Source organism: Anolis sagrei, chromosome 1, assembly GCF_037176765.1.
Source record: "Anolis sagrei isolate rAnoSag1 chromosome 1, rAnoSag1.mat, whole genome shotgun sequence".
In the NCBI taxonomy this organism is placed as follows: Eukaryota; Metazoa; Chordata; class Lepidosauria; order Squamata; family Dactyloidae; genus Anolis; species Anolis sagrei.
Window position 1 is genome coordinate 233,050,375 of NC_090021.1, and position 17,177 is coordinate 233,067,551.

A 17,177-nucleotide genomic window follows, 5' to 3' on the forward strand; every position below is an offset into this window, starting at 1 on the left:
AGTTGTGCTGTAGAGTCTTTTTGCTTTTTTGGCTTTTTAAATCACTTCCATTGTGTTTCTCAATGATTTTATAAATGATGGACACTTGTTGGCCTGATAGGTGTATTGTATCCAAATTTCGTGTCAATTCGTCCAGTGGTTTTTGAGTTATGTTAATCCCACAAACAAACATTACATTTTTATTTATATAGATTTATTTTATTTACATCCCACCTCTCTTCTCTCAAGCAACCCTCAGGAGCTTACAGCATTTAAAATATAATTTAGCTGATTCTATGGCTCAATCTACACTGACCATGTAATGCTGTTTACAACCGGTATTGAAGAAAGTGGTATTGCTGTGCAGATGATTACATAGGACACCCTGGAATCAGTTTGAGGCCTGGATGGTAAAGATACAAACCACAGATCACCAATGTCCATTAAGATCTCTCTCATGTGGTTTTGTGCGTGTTCGTTATCTGGCCACCACTAGCTTCAAAATGGATTAAATGGGCAGTGTAGATGGAGGCAATCACAGACTTCTATGCATGAAGATTACTGCAGCCAGGAAATTCAAAGACGTTTACTTCTTGGGAGGAGAGCAATGACCAATAGTTAAAGAGTGGAGACATCACACTGGCAGTGAAAATCCGCATAGTTAAAGCAATAGTATTCCTTGTAGTAACCTACGGATGTGAGAGCTGGACCATAGGGAAGGCTGAGCAAAGGAAGATAGACACTTTTGAACAGTGGTGTTGGAGGAAAATTCTGAGAGTGCCTTGGACTGCAAGAAGATCCAAACAGTCCGTACTTCAGGAAACAAAGCCCAGTTGCTCACTGGAGGGAAGAATATTAGAGGCAAAGATGAAGTACTTTAGCCACGTCATGAGAAGACAGGAAAACTTGGAGAAGATAATGATGCTGGGGAAAATGGAAGGAAAAAGGAAGAGGGGCCAACCAAGGGCAAGATGAATGGTATCCTTGAAGTGACTGGCTTGATTTTGAAGGAGCTGGGGGTGGCCACAGCCGACAGGGAGCTCTGGTGTGGGCTGGTCCATGAGGTCATGAAATGTCAGAAGTGCCTGAACAAATTAACAACAAAGATGGGGCCTAAATCAGATTATTTGGTCTATCTTGTGCAATGTACACTGACTGGCAACGGCTTCTGGGTTTCTAAACTGTGGCTTTGCCTAGAGGTGCCAGAAATGGTACCTGGAACTTTCTGCATGCAGAGCATGTGTTCTACCACAGAGTTGCAGTCCTAAGTAAATGTAGATTGAGTTTGACTCTACTAGGCAGCCTCAGGAGGACTTTGCCCACCCTTTCTAGGCCGAAAGGATACAAATACAAAGGAAAGGTGTGCCATGTGAAAAAATAGATAACCAAAACATGCAATGGCTTGAGAAAGAGGAACTAGCCAAAAGAGGTAGTGGCTTAAGAGAAAGGGCAGAAGCGACTGAAAATGAAGGCAAAGGGTAAGTAAAAAGGAACCTTATTCCTGACACTGGGGTAAGCCCAAAAGAGACTACATACAATGAGTATAAAGCGAGGGCAGTGCTAAAAGAGAAGAGCAGAGTAATTAAAACATGGACAGTGGGAACATGTTGCTTGTGGGTGACTGCAATTCTTATAAACCCTTCAATGTTTTCTCGGGATAGAGCTTATTTATTTATTTATTTATTTATTATGGAAATTATTTATTATGGAAATTATTATGTGATTGTGGAAATCACAATGCAACTTCTGGAAGACAAGGTGCTCCATTCCTGGAATTTGGCTGCATCCTGAAAAGCAGGGACCTGACAAAAGCAATGAGGGGTGGAATTGAAGAACACAAGCTCCTGGAGAGAGAGAAAATAGTATGAAGGCAAAGCTATTCATAGGGGCTAGATGGTGATAGGGAAGGAGCCATAAGGGTATAAGACTAACAGACTTTATGTACTTGTTGGCTATACTAGTTATGGGGCATTGCAACTCAGGGGATAGTCGTGGTACCATAAATTTCACAGTGAATTAAGATAAATACTGCAGGATTGTTGGAAATAAATGGAACAATTCCACATTTGTTTCCTGCTTGGAATCATAACAATAAGTGTGTTGGTATTTTGGAATATCTGGAACACTGAAGTAACTTGTGATCCTCCAGATGATGTTGGATCTGTTTAGGCTGCATCTAAACTGGGGTATTTTGTGTATCCCCTGACCACCTCACCCACCACCCCATGGTGTATATGTCAAAATGGTCCCCAGGGTATCCAGAAGATACACCTGTCAGTTTGCCTTTTTTTTGAGGGGGAGCCTACACTTGGAAAGAAGTCTCAAACTGGTAAAAAAAAGAAGTCTCAAACTGGTAAAAAAAAAAAAAAAGAGTGTGCAAATGCCTGAAAAACGGCGTGTGGCCTGCAGGAGTCGTCATAAGTAGAGTGGACACTGTCCACACTTGCCATAGATAGCTCTCTATAGGGAACCCACCTTGAGGCCACCACACACCAGACTGATTTCAGCTTGGTTGTACTGCACGTCTGATGAACACCGTCTTCTTGCTTTGCAATCAACTTTCAAGTCACTCCCTAAGTCAAATCAGGCTAATGCAACATTGTTATGCAAGCTGCTTTGGAGAAGACCAGAATTGTTGTGACTCAGCTGGAATCTCAGAGTGATAGTGTCAATGATTCTGATGGGGATGATGGGTTGCAGATACACAGTCAGGTGCAAAGTTATGATGTCCCTGTGTTAGACGAAGAAGACCAGGAACGGGGGGCGGAAGTTCAGTTGTTTCCCACAGCAAGGGATGGCGCTGGGAAAAGTGAAACTACTGAGAGCCAGGTGGAGGACGGTTCTCAGCCAGATAGTTCTCAGGCTGATAATGAGGGGAAAAGCACTAACGAGGAAATTGACCTTGATGGAGCCAGAGGTTTAGATAGAGCTGATCAGTTGGAATTTAAGATCAGAAGGAGTGTCAGGATTGCCAGCAGGTGAGAGAGGGAGGCTTGGGGCCATAGAAACGCCTTCATGTTGCCCAAAGAGTATTAAATAGGCTGTTTGAACATGCCTCAGTGTCAGAGCAACTTCCCGCTTCATTCAAGAGACTTTCGATTTATCTTGCAGCTTTCATGTTCATGTTTCAGGACTTGGTCATGTTCTCATGGGACTTTGCCTTGCCTGTGTCTTCATGGATCTTATTTGCCTATGTTACCTTGGATTGATATTTTGAAATATACTTTTTCCTTTTAAACTTTTATCCTTTATTTTAATAAACCATAAAGACTACTGCTGGTGTGTTCTTTGGTGCCTTAAGCAAGGTGTTTTTACCCTGAGGTGTGACAAGAATCCACAGTACTCAAAATCCTGGGAATGTGCAAATGTGGGCTCTTGAGGACCTCCTTTTCCATGAGGCTAATGGTAATTGGATGTCAACAACTTGAGGACCACAAGTTGCCCTTCCTGGCAATAAATCAGCTTGTTTCATAATTTGCATGAAATATTGTGAGCAGAACCACTGAAATCCCAGCAGCTTATGCTACTGTCTGTAATTGGAGAACAAAAAAGAAGAAATGGAGGGAGACCACAAAAGAGCAAATGCTGGTTTCTTAGTTTTATTTAGTAGTTCCTGCTGCCCAGAGCCCCTTGTTCCTGGTCCCCAGACGACAGGAGAAAGCTGCTCCAGATTGGGCACAGCTGTTCCCTTTAGACCCACTGGGTTCAGTTAAAAAAAATACACCACTTCCCACTCCCCTTTTTCTGTATATATCTTCAGAGATATAAATAAAATAAATTAAACATGGGGGTGGGTTGAGCAGCAGCTCACAATGAAGAGGGAAGGGGCAATGGGGGCTGAAAAATTATTCATCACACTTGAGCCTGGCTTCAGGTCTCACTGCAAACATCAATGCATCGTGGTTCAAAACTCAACCTGCCCCCTCTGTGGCTCCATCACTAGCAGGCAAAGCCCCCTTGTGCAAGGAGAGAGAAAGCGTGCGCTTATTTCAGTCTTTTAAAATGTCACACTCATGCTGAGTGATAAGAATTTCCTTGACTTCTTCCTCTTTTTCAGCTTCTTTTCTCTCGGCTGCCGCTGCTTCTTCTCTCCCCACCCCACCTCTCTATGCTGTATAAAACATCTCCTCAGTGAAGAATGAGGATATAAAGCAATTTTTAAAAAATTACAAGAAATAATACCGGAGGATGGAACCAAGTGAGTCCTGGGAAATGTCGAAGGTGCTATCTTCTCATGTCCTGCCTGTCCCGAGCAGGAAAGGGGCAAAGCATGGAATCCCACCCCCACCCCAGAGAGATTTTAAAAATACAATGATGGCCAGGACAGTTGGGCCGGGAGGCGCAAGGCTTGAGGGAGGCTAGGGGCCCCTTTGCTGGCAGGCTGGAATGCTACTTCTCCGTCAGGGAGAGCTGGAGGATGCGCTGCAGCTCCTCGTCTTCCTCCTGGCGCCGGCGCTCCATTTCCGCCTGCTCCCTTGAGGACAACTCCATGGCCAAGCGCAGCTGCTCATCAAAGCTGGGGTAGGGCGGGGGCAAGGCTGAGGAGCCACCTCCATTGTTGCTGAGAACTGGGCTGTCTTCAGGTGGAGGGCCGCCATTTCCACCTCCCGTCTCTGCTGTGCCCACACCTGGCCCCGACTGAAGGAACATGCTCTCCTGGATAGCCCTGAGAGGAAAGGCCGGGGGGGGGGGGGGGGGGAGAGAGTAAGAAACAGGCATCAGCAAACAGTTGCCTAGACACACTGTTTGAAGGCGGGCGTGCTCCATCCAGCCCACCTTCAAACATTTCTCCCCACCATTTAGCACTCTTGCCTAACAGTCTAATCACCCAGGCTGAATTGGTTTTTCCTCATATCACTGCTGACTGGCAGTGAAAATACAGAGATTATATGTAATCTTAACCATTCCATCCTTGATATGGTCTGACTTCAGAATCTAAGGAGGTTGTTTCAGCAGGTTTTTTAGAATGATCAGTCCCTGGGTCGTTAGATAGTACTCTGTTCAGCACTTCCCTGGCCCTATGATACACTGTTGCACTAACCCTTGCTCAGCCCTTTTATAGTTGGTTGTGTCCACTTTGTAATTCTGGTCACTGGTATTTTGAACCTGTCTGATGGAGCTATAATGAAATCGGTTTTTAATTTTTATTTATTTATTTATTTGTTTCTTTACAACATTTATATGCCAGCCTTCTCACCCCAAAGGGGACTCGGAGCGGCTTACAAGGTATATATTACATACAATATATTATATTATTAGCATAGTACAATATCAGCATTAAATATTGCTATATTGCACCATACCACTATATCGTAATATTATTAGTAATATTCCATGTAATATAAATATGTAATTATAATATCATATTATTATTATTATTATTATTATTATTATTATTATTATTATTATATTGCATTACATTATAATATTATAAATATTATATGTATATATATTATATTATATTATATTATATTATTAGAATAGCACAGGAGAAAAGCTGGAACTGTCCCCTGGCCCCCTCTCTCTTCACTCTGGCCCAGAGCGACAGTTGGTGCTGGGTGAGGGGTCTCCTTTTATGTATGTTTTAATTAACAATTAACAAACAATTATATGTTTTATGATGTTTATTTTAATTTTAATTTGTCTGTATTGTTTTCCTTTTTGGCAATTGAATGTTTTGCCTTATATGTTGGAAGCCACCCTGAGTTCCCTTGGGGAGATAGGGTGGTATATAAATAAAGTTGTTTATTATTATTATTATTAGTATTTATTTATTTCTTGCATTTGTTAGCCGCCGCTCTCAGCCCTAGGGCGACTCGCGGCGGCGTACAGTACAAAAAAAGACACTTTACAAAAGAATCAAACAACAATTAACATCACTAATACATACATCAACTTATACTAAAAATCCGCTCCGTCATATTTATGGAATCATAGTCAATCTCGTCGTCGTAGTTCAATCCGGTTGTCATTACCCGTAGCATAGCACTTAGTTGAAAGCCTGCTCGAAGAGCCAAGTCTTCAGGCCCTTACGAAAGGCCATGAGGGAGGGGGCCTGTCTGACATCAGCAGGGAGGGAGTTCCACAGCCGGGGGGCCACCACCGAGAAGGCCCTCTCTCTCGTCCCCGCCAGACGTGCCTGTGAGGCAGGCGGGATCGAGAGAAGGGCCTCCCCAGATGATCTCAAGGTCCTCGTGGGCTCGTAGGCCGAGATGCGGTTCGCAAGGTATTTTGGGCCGGAACCGTTTAGGGCTTTGTAGGTTAACACCAGCACCTTAAATTGGGCCCGGTAGCAAATCGGCAGCCAGTGGAGCTGGAACAGCAAGGGCGTTGTATGCTCCCTGCGTCCTGCTCCTGTTAACAACATGGCTGCCGCGCGCTGGACTAGCTGCAGCTTCCGGGCCGTCTTTAAGGGCAGCCCCACGTAGAGAGCGTTGCAGTAGTCAAGACGGGATGTGACCAGAGCATGTACCACCGTGGCCAAGTCAGACTTCCCAAGGTACGGGCGCAGCTGGCGCACAAGCCGAAGCTGTGCAAATGCTCCCCTGGTCACCGCTGAAACCTGGGGGTCCAGGCTCAACGATGAGTCCAGGGTCACACCCAAGCTGCGAACCTGCGCCTTCAAGGGGAGTGCGACCCCATCCAGCACAGGCTGTAACCCTATACCCTGCTCGGCCTTGCGACTGACCAGGAGTACCTCTGTCTTGTCTGGATTTAATTTCAGTTTGTTCGCCCTCATCCAGACCATTACAGCGGCCAGGCACCGGTTCAGGACTTCGACAGCCTCCTTAGTAGCAGGTGGGAAGGAGTGACAGAGCTGGACATCATCTGCGTACAGATGACACCGCACCCCGAAACTCCGGATGATCTCACCCAGCGGCTTCATGTAGATATTAAACAGCATGGGGGACAATATAGAACCCTGAGGAACCCCACAGGTCAACGGCTGTGGAGTTGAACAGGAGTCCCCCAATAACACCTTCTGGGTACGGCCTTCCAGAAATGACTGGAGCCACTGTAGAGCAGTGCCCCCAAGACCCACTTCCGCAAGGCGCCCCAGAAGGATACCGTGGTCGACGGTATCGAAGGCCGCTGAGAGGTCCAGGAGCACCAACAGGGACACACTCCCCCTGTCTAGCTCCCGGCGCAGATCATCCACTAAGGCGACCAAGACCGTCTCGGTACCATGTCCCGGTCTGAAACCAGACTGTGCCGGATCCAGATAATCCGTGTCTCTCAAGAGTACCTGGAGTTGTGAAGCCACCACGCTTTCCATGACTTTGCCCAAAAAGGGGAGATTGGAAACAGGCCGAAAGTTGTCGAATTTAGTGGGGTCCAGTGATGGTTTCTTCAACAGCGGCTTTATAATAGCCTGTTTTAGGCTCGCTGGAATCTTGCCTTCCCGAAGGGAGGCATTAACCACCACCGTTACCCACTCAGCCAATCCCCCTCTGGCCTCCCTCAGAAGCCAGGATGGGCAGGGGTCTAGGATGGACGTGGTGGGCCTCATTCCTCCAAGTATCTTGTCCACATCCTCGGGCTTCACAAACTGAAAAGAATCCAACAAAATAGGACAAGCAGGCGCTCGTGTCACATCCACAGAGACTGCATTTAATGTGGTGTCCAGCCCAGAGCGGATCAAAGCGACTTTGTCTGCAAAGAACCGAGCAAATGCTTCACAGCGCGTGGCCGAATTGCTACTACTACTAGTAGTAGTAGTAGTAGTACTTGGGTTGGAGACTACCAGGAAATACCAAAGGTTTCCAGATAGAAAAGAACTCTGGAGAGTAGCTGCTAACAGTCAGAGGGCCCGTGATGGGCTAAGATAGATAATCTATCCCAGTGGTTCTCAGCCTGTGGGTCCCCAGACGTTTCGGCCTTCAACTCCCAGAAATCTTAACAGCTGGTAAACTGGCTGGGATTTCTGGGATTTATAGGCCAAAAACACCTGGGGACTCACCCACAGGTTGAGAACCACTGACCTATCCCATTCAATGGAGGACATTTTCTTATGTTCTTAAAGAAATGTTGCTTTTTAAAACATATTTAAAAATCTGACTTATAAAAGGTAAAGGGAACTACATAGGATATAAACAAGGGTTAAGCTTATATATATTGATATGAATTAACCCTATTTCCAAAGACATTATCTTGAAACTGGTATCGGAATAGCACACATATATTGTATGTGTAGCTAAAGTGTTAAGATCATTCTAAGCATTCAGCAATAGATGGTGAATACTTGTTATTCCAACCTTGGAGTGTAAATGTTTTGCAACTGTGAAACCATAGTGGACCCAACAACATTGGCCCTTAGTTCAATTCCACATTGCAGGAAAATAATTTAAATAATGCTAATTTTTTTGTAATTAATTCATACGCTCCAAGACAGCCAATCGGAAAAAGAGCAACCAGTGAACACAGTAACTTTATATATTGCAAGAAAGTATTGTCTGCCTTACATTACATCAAGCTTTAGAAGAAACAGATGCAATGCCACCCAATAAAACTTAAAACATTCATTTTTGCTGGATGATTTAACTTAGATCTAAAACATAATTTTAGATCTAAAGACATTTCAGATACTGAACCTAAGGCAAATTTTCACTGGGTACTTTGAATAGAACGATCTCTTTGATGCACTCAGCTGTAACTTTCTTTATATAAAAATTCCAGTAAACATTATAAATGAGACTAATTGACTTCAGTTTCTCTTAATATATGATTGTTCCCAATACAATAAGGGTGGCTGAGGCACACAGCACTGGTGATCCAATGTATCAAAAGGTGTTACCATTGTAAATATTGCCAGAGTTCACCTGTGGGTAACTGATAAGTACATTGCCATATTGAAATAGACAAAATAATTGGTCTAATCAACTGGTCCAAAGGACAACTCCATAATTAACTCATTTCTTCCATAGGTTATCTGATAATCTTTAAATGAGGATAGCTGTGAAAGAACTAGACGAGATCCTCAAGTAATATAATAATAATCATCATCATCATCATCTTTATTTATATACCGTCTCTGTCTCCCTGAAGGGACTCAAGGACTCAAGTGCAAATATGTATAAAATATGAAAGAATGCAAAAGTGAGGATAATTCATGTTGCAGTATTTTTATTGTCTAAGGGGGTGGGGAATGAAGAAACCCTATTGGAAGAACATCAACTCACTTGAGAAGTGGTGCTGGAGGCGATTCTATGGATACTAAAAAGACAAATAAATTGGCAGGACTGTAGGAAAGGTAATAATGTTTGGTATGGTGGAAGGCAGTAGAAAAAGAGGAGGATCGCATGCCAAGTAGATGAACTGAATTTGGGAAGCCATGGCCCTGATTCTGTTGAGGGACCTAAGGGGTCTCTCATTCATAAGGTCATCATAAGTTGCAACTAACCTGAAGTTAACTAACAACAACAAAGACCTAAACTTAGCATGACCTTATAGAGACACTGTAGATCAACCCATCTAGGCAGTAGAGACCACAGGGTGTACCATGTCTTTCTTCCTTAAGTGAACACGATCAAAGGCAGGCCATCCAAAAAGAAGCTTCAAGGGAGTTGCCCAAGGAGGGATATCTGAATTAGACTGTGTTTGCCAGTTCTTTGTACGAGTCAGGAGATATGCCTTATGATACCAATTCAAATCCCAAAGAAGTGAATTAGCCTCTGGCTCCCCATGAAACATTTCTGAAGGTTCTTTGCTAAGTCTTGCAAGCTTTTTAAATTTTCCTTACAGTGACCTCCCTTCCTCACCAGCGTGTGTATAGTTTTATTAGAAATGCAAAGGAAGTTTAACAGGGTGATTCACTTTGGATCCACTTGCCCTTATTGCAAGACAGATCTGGCAAGACTAACTATCGGGAGAGGAGCTGTGAGTAGGGAAAGGAGTGCATCGTATATATATATGTGTGGCTGAATTTAAATCCATGTGTATCCCACGCACTCCACTGCACAGAAATTTTATTTCTAGCAAAAAAAAAAAACATCCAATGATTGGGTTGCTGTGAGTTTTCTGGGCTGGAAGGTCCAGGGTAAGAGAAAGAACTCTTGTCTGTTGGAGGCAAGTGTGAATGTTGCAATTAATCCACATATATATAAACCTCCCTTGCTCAGTTTCCAATATACCTCACTTCACATTTTAAAGGCTGTTAGGGATTTGATTGTAGTGTTCAGTCAGGCACAGCCCAATTTCATACCCAACACACAAAGTCCTGTGCTTGCAAAATATATAAATAATGAATTCATAAGGAATGAGCACAGTTATAAAATGCCCCACCAAGGCTCCAATGCTTAACTGAATACACAGTTCTAAAAAGTTTGAATCAACTTAACCATGGCTTCTTCTTGACTTAGCAGCAGAATTTTACAATTTTTACAAGTTTTAATATCAGCATTCATATACATTCCAGATAAGAAGTGCACACTTAGACAATGTACGCCTCTCCACTTTCATCCACACTAGAAAAAGAAAATACCTACTGCAACACATTTGCATTATTTTGCAACACAGAAATATGCTTCTCGCTTCAAAATATAGTCAGACCTCCATATCTATCAATTCAATATCCAATTTCATGTATCCATGCTCCAAAAATTATTTCACATGCAAGTGTTTGCGGGTCTCTCTGGGTCCCGCAGTACTATTCTATGGTATGCTTCCAGCTCAAATATTATTGTTATTTATTTTATTGATTTTCTGCATTTATTCTGCTTTTCTCTCCCTTGGGAAACTCAAAGTGGTGCACAATAAGTAATGGCAAAATTCAATACCAAAATATACACAAAATAAAGAATAATAACTAAAATGATAACATGTAACTATAATTTAAACCTTAAAATCATATTAAACATAGTACATAAACAGACATTTAAAATTAAAATAAAGAATTAAAATATCTTGATATAGCATTAAAATCACAAAGTATAGACAAATACAGGATTTGCCATTATCCAGTTTCAGATATCCTTGGGGGGGGGGGGGGTTGGGTTGGAATGTATCCCCCAAAGATATGAGAATTGCAATGTATTGCATTTCACTCCATGAAATTGAGCCATCAGCTAAAACTGTATAAGCAGCAACTTGGAGTGCAGCTGCATTGAGTGCAAAACTGTATTGATATTGTACAGAGTGCAACACTGAACCCACAGTATTGTTATGAGATAAATACTCACCGCTCCAACTGTAGTTCCTCGTCGTAGGATGGAGGATTGGATCCTGGTCTTGTGTTGGTCAGAGCTTCCCAGATAGTGACCTGGTAGTATAACATACAAGAGTGAACACACAAAAACACAGAAAGAGAGAAAGGACTGGCCCTGCAGCCATAGATAACAACTTTGGGCTAGGAAGAATTCACTGAGTCATGGACTTTCTAGGATGCCACTGAACAGGCCAAGCTATCTTTGCCTCAGATTCCACTGCTTCTTCTGTGTGCAAAAACCAACTGGTCCTGCTAAATGGGTCTGGATCACCACTGTTCCTTTCCTCTCACCTGGTCTGTCTCTGTACCAGCATCCAAAAGGCTCTGCTGAATGGCAAACTGGAGTAAGTCATCATCTTCATCCCTCATAGGCTCTGTACGACCTGCACCCAGCATTGTGTAGCCTTGAGGCACCTCAAATACCGATGGGTCCACCTCACAGGGGAAAGGGTACACTGGGTCCAAGAAGAAAGGAAACACAATAGTGAGCATGAGTGCTGACAATTTATTTTTTAAAAAGTCTCCTGCAACACCAAAAACGAATCCCTTTCTTTAGTCCTGCTTCATTTCCTTTCCCACCCCAACATCTAAAGTCCTTGTTTGCTTTCAAGTCATTTTCTACTCATGGAAAAACCATACTGTGTTTTCTTGGCAAGATTTAGTCAGAAGAAATTAATCATTGCCCTCCTCTCGGACTTAAAGAGGGTAATTTCCTCAGGGTAACCCATCGGTTTCCAAAGCCGAGTGGGGATTCGAATCCTGGTCTCTCAAGTCCTATTTCAACACTCAAAATACTGTATCACACTGACTTTTCCCATCTAAAATAAATGTTACTGCTGTGTATTCCTAAGAGAAGATGTGTTGATCCTCCCCAGGAAGAAAGAAGATGCCAACACACTAGCACAGTTAATTCTTCTCAGGCTGATCAACAGAAAGGGAAGAGCATCTAGCTAAATTACTATAATTCATTAAGATCCTGAAGCAAAGTAAATCGAAACAAAAAACATGATGTTCAAAACCAACCAATTAACCTAACATTGTTCCATGGTCTCTTTAAATTTCTTAGTTCAAGTGGATGGACAGGCACACAAGCTTTCACAATGGAGTGACTGCAACTTGTCTTTAGAAATTCAGTTTCTCATTCCAAAGGCATCCAATGTAATGGTGTTTCCTAAGCTATCTGATGGGGGACTGTAATCCCACCTCCAATAGTCCAGAGGCTGGGGCCATGCTTGCATCTGTTGCCTACAACTTTTTTCCCCCTTCTTTCTTTCCTAGAAAGTCTCCAGAGAACGATAGCAGGGGGGCTGTGGATTGGCACAAATCCATGGATCACCATTTTCAATAGTGCAGCCATATGCCATAGGAAAGCAAAGTTGCACCTAATCTAAACCCAAACTCCCCTAAACCACCTTTTCTCTGTTTTTTAAAAAAGCATTGAGGAGCTGCACTTCATTTTTAAATAAATTGTATAACCCAACTGCACTATTTAAAAATCAATGTTTCAAAATCAGGAGTGAAATTCTAGCCACCAATGTTTCTTTTAATGAACGACAGTATGTGCAGCCCCCTAGAGCAGTGGTTCTCAACCTGTGGGTCCCCAGGTGTTTTGGACTACAACTCCCAGAAATCCTAGCCAGTTTATCACCTGTTAGGATTTCTAGGAGTTGAAGGCCAAAACATCTGGAGACCCACAGGCTGAGAAGCACTGCCCTAGAGGGTTTGAGAGGCAGAAAAATGGCTACCTCTTTCTCAAAGACTAAAACATTTATTATGGCATAATAAGAGACCAGAACTCACTTCATCAGAAGCATGAAGTGTTATCTCAGCAGTTGTTTATATGCATGCTTGGTGGCTTTCAGACCACTATAGATTGGTCTCAACCATTTGCAATTTAGTTCTGGTCAATCAGAACAAATGGAATTCTTGCTAGCTTTGTTTTCTGCTGGCACGTTAATGCTTCACATTTCCACTATGCATATGTTTTCACCTTTGGTGAAAATATCACTATGCCAGAATAAGATCCTTTGAGTCAGTGTTGATCACCACTCCCCAGATATGCTGAGATCAGGGAGGCAAAAGTTCGGTCCTAGAAACTATCTATATGGCCACAAGGGGCAGAATTGCCCCCTTTTAAATCAATTACCTAGAAATCACTTGCTTTTGCATCACTCACTTTCTAAAGAGTGCAATTTGAATTAGGTGCCACTGCACTAGAAATCAGTCAGCATACCTCCCTAGCTCTCTCAACTGCAAAAGTTCCTTCCTGTTTGTCTTCCCATTTCCCACCCTTCTCTTTTCCTGAACCCCCCCCCCCCCCCCCCCCCAATTTGTGAATGTGGTGGATGAACCAGGCACAGCTCTGACAGAGGCATTCTGCTCCTACCTTTGGTGTTATTGGCTGCTTCTGCCCCGGCACTTGGCTCCTCGGAGGTGTTCTCTGGTGTTGAGGTGGGAGTACAGATTCGCACAGAGCTGAGTGGCTCATCACAGCCACACAAGTTGCTAAAAGTGATACGGGCATTCAGCACATGGAAGAGGGGGATCTCTGGGAACGAGAGGGAGAATATATGGAGCAAATGGTGGAGATGGGGGAATATAAGGGACAGCAAACTTCCATTTTCAGCCCTGTTGTCTTTTCCTACATAACTTGCTAAGAATAGAGTAGGGAAATTGTGGCTTGCAGACTATATGTAGGCCCCAATAGCATTCTAATACTCTCCCCCAAGCTCATTGGAATCCCCTAAACCCTACTGAACCATAATACAAGTTTTTGGTAGAAAAATAACTCCTAAGTGTCTTCTAACACACACACAATGCAGTACCAGGAGGTGGTTTTATCCTCTACTACTGCATCACCTTCAAAAACAGCTTTAGCTAAAGATAGTGTGTTTCCTCTGAATTAATGCCTGGAGGCGGTAATGGGCTGGATGAAGAAAAATAAATTGAAACTGAATCCAGACAAAGAGATGCTTGCCATCAAGGATCCTAATCTGGGAGTGGAGGTGTGTCACCCAGTTCTGGATGGGGTTACACTCCCCCTGAAAGACTGTGTTGGCAGCTTGGAAGTTCTCCGGGATCCGTCTCTCCAAATGTCAGCCCAGGTAAATGTGATGGTCAGGAGTTTATGCCAGTTGCGCCCTTTCCTAGAATTTGAGGACCTAAAGGTGGTGGTGCATGCGCTGGCAACCTCAAGGTGGGACTTTTGCAATGCACTTTACATTGGGCAAGCTCTATATCAAGTTCGGAAATTCCAGTTAGTTCAAAACACAGCAGCCAGACTGCTTACAGGAACGTCCAGGAATGAGAATATTAAGCTCATAACTCCACGGTTGCCAATTAATTTCTGGGCAAAGTACAAAGTGTTGGTTTTGACCTTTAAAGCCCTTGACTTGGGTCCAAGTTACCTACAGGATTGCCTTCTTCTGTACAATCTATCCCAGGGGTCCTCAAACTTTTTAAACAGAGGGCCGGGTCACAGTCCCTCAAACTGTTGGAGGGCCGGATTATAATTTGAAAAAAACATAAATGAATTCCTATGCACACTGCACATATCTTATTTGTAGTGCAAAAAACACTTTAAAACAATACAACAATTAAAATGAAGAACAATGCTAACAAATATAAACTTACTAGTATTTCAATGGGAACTCTGGGCCTGCTTTTAGCTGATGAGAAAGATTGTTGTTGTTGTGTGCTTTCAAGTTTCAGACTTAGGTTGACTCACAGCGAGGGCCGGGTAAATGACCTTGGAGGGCCATATCTGGCCCTCGGGCCATAGTTTGAGGACCACTGATCTATCCCTTAGAATACTTCGGTCCTTTGGGGGGCATTTATGACAAACAAACAGAACTGGACTGGCAACTGTCACCCAAAGGACCTTTTAATCAACCTTCCCAAGACTTTGGAATGATCTGCTGGAAGAGATTCAACTGATAGATCAGTTGTCAGAATTTAAGATACAACTAAAGATCCAACTCTTCTGGCAGGACTATCCAGTCAATTTTGTTGTGTTTTTAATCTGCATTTCATCGTTGTATGTGTTTTAATAGTGTTTTATCTCTTGTTTTAACAATGTTATACCTGGCCCCTAATGCTGCAGCAGGTAAAACCACTGAGCTGCTGAACTTGCCAACTGAAAAGTTGGTAGTTCAAATTCGAGCAGCGAGGTCAACTCCTGCTGTTAGGCCCAGCTTCTGCCAACCTAACAGTTCAAAAACATGAGAATGTGAGTAGATCAATAGGGAAGGTAACGGCATGCCATGCAATAATGCTGGCCACATGATTTTGGAGGTGTCTATGGACAACACCAGCTCTTCAGCTTAGAAACTGAGATGAGCACCATCCCCCAGAGTTGGACACGACTAGACTTAATGTCAAGGGAAAGCCTCAGGTAAAACATTAAAAATATTGTTTTATTTCAGCTGACAAAGAAACTAGAAATGACATAACATCACCTCTAGATCTGCTGCGGCACATTCATGCGGCCAACCCAGAAGGCTGTAGGGGTGAAAACTGGCCCCAGTTATTAACACAGTTGCCCAGTGCTGAGCTACAACCCTACAGCACTCATTGCTGGCTCAGGCCCAAGTTCTCATCACCCTCAGCATCATGTTTCCACAGTGGCCAACCAGATTTCTCTGGGAGGCCCACATGGTGTGAACACAGCAGCACACTCCCTCTCACGTTCCCTAGCAACGGATATTCAGAGGCACATCACCTCCGACTCTGAAAGTAACACAGCTATCACGACTAGCAGCCATCAATCCCCTCTCTACAACAAAGGCTGACAGTCCCCTTATCATCACCTCTTGCCTCACTCGCTCTCTGCCAGCCACCATCTATTCAGTTCAACTCCCATTTCAATGCCACCCTCCCTCCCTCATTCTGCTTTGCATTTCTCACCAATTTTGACAGGAAAGCCAGGAGGCAACTTCAGGGTGATAAAGTCTCGCAACTTGGCAAAGTGGGCATTGCTGATAGCCATCAGGTCAATGATGGGGGTCACCTGCTCCACCAGGGAGAGGGGGTGGTCCTCGCAGAGCCAAAGGGTTGCCTTGAACCTAGAAAATAAGAAATACATCAGGCTTTCTGGAAACCTATTCACCTCCTTCCTACTTCCCATAACATAGAGACCCAGGGCTTGGGAAATTGTACTTCCCCATGACAGTGGCCATGCTCACTGATTCCTTTTGTTGATTATGATGGTTATGTTTTTATGATGTTCTTAAATGTATTTTATTGTTTTATTGTTCCATGTTTTAATTATGTTTGGCTGGGCTTGGTCCCCATGTAAGCCGCCCTGAGTCCCTTTGGGGAGATGGTGGCGGGATACAAAAATAAAGTTATGATGATGATGATGATGATTATATTATGTCCCGTACAGCAGGACATAATTTCTTTACTTGCATCAGTGGGTTGCTGTGAGTTCTTCATGCTATATGGCCATGTTCCAGAAGCATATCCTCCTGATGTTTTATCCACATCTATGGCAGGCATCCTCAGAGGTTGTGAGGTCTGTTGGAAACTAGGCAAGTGAGGTTTATATATCTGTAGACTGTCCAGGGTGGGAGAAATAACTCTTGTCTGTTTGAATCAAGTGTAAATGCTGCAATTACCACCTTGATTAGCATAGAATAGCCTTGCAGCTTCAAGGCTTGGCTGCTTCCTGCCTGAGGGAATCTTTTGTTGGGAGGTGATTAGCTGGCCCTGATTGTTTCTGATATATATTCCACAGATATATAAACCTCACTTGCCTAGTTTCCATCAGATCCCTCAATCTCTGAGGATGTCTGACATACATATGTGGGTGAAACATCAGGAGAGAATGCTTCTGGAACATGGCCATACAGCCCTGAAAACTCACAGCAACCCAGTGATTCTGGCCATGAAAGCCTTCGACAACATTTTGCATTCATCTTCTTCCTGTTTCTGACCCTCACACACAGCTTAGGCAGCACTACCCCCCCCCCCCCCCATACCTGAGTCTCACTCA

General features: G+C 43.4%; 1 protein-coding gene across 1 annotated transcript in view; it reads right to left on the reverse strand.

Moving 5' to 3' along the window:
* Positions 1-3,562: 3,562 nt before the first annotated feature.
* The window catches only part of ANKRD13D (ankyrin repeat domain 13D), a 30,914-nt gene continuing 17,299 nt past the window's right edge, over positions 3,563-17,177 (reverse strand). Inside the window, exons 11-15 of the mRNA XM_060772156.2 lie at positions 16,088-16,245; positions 13,569-13,730; positions 11,474-11,637; positions 11,157-11,236; positions 3,563-4,645 (exon numbers count right to left, since the gene is read on the reverse strand). Coding sequence (XP_060628139.1) covers positions 4,369-4,645; positions 11,157-11,236; positions 11,474-11,637; positions 13,569-13,730; positions 16,088-16,245 — 841 coding nt within the window. The 3' untranslated portion in view covers positions 3,563-4,368. The remainder of the gene's footprint in view (positions 4,646-11,156; positions 11,237-11,473; positions 11,638-13,568; positions 13,731-16,087; positions 16,246-17,177) is intronic.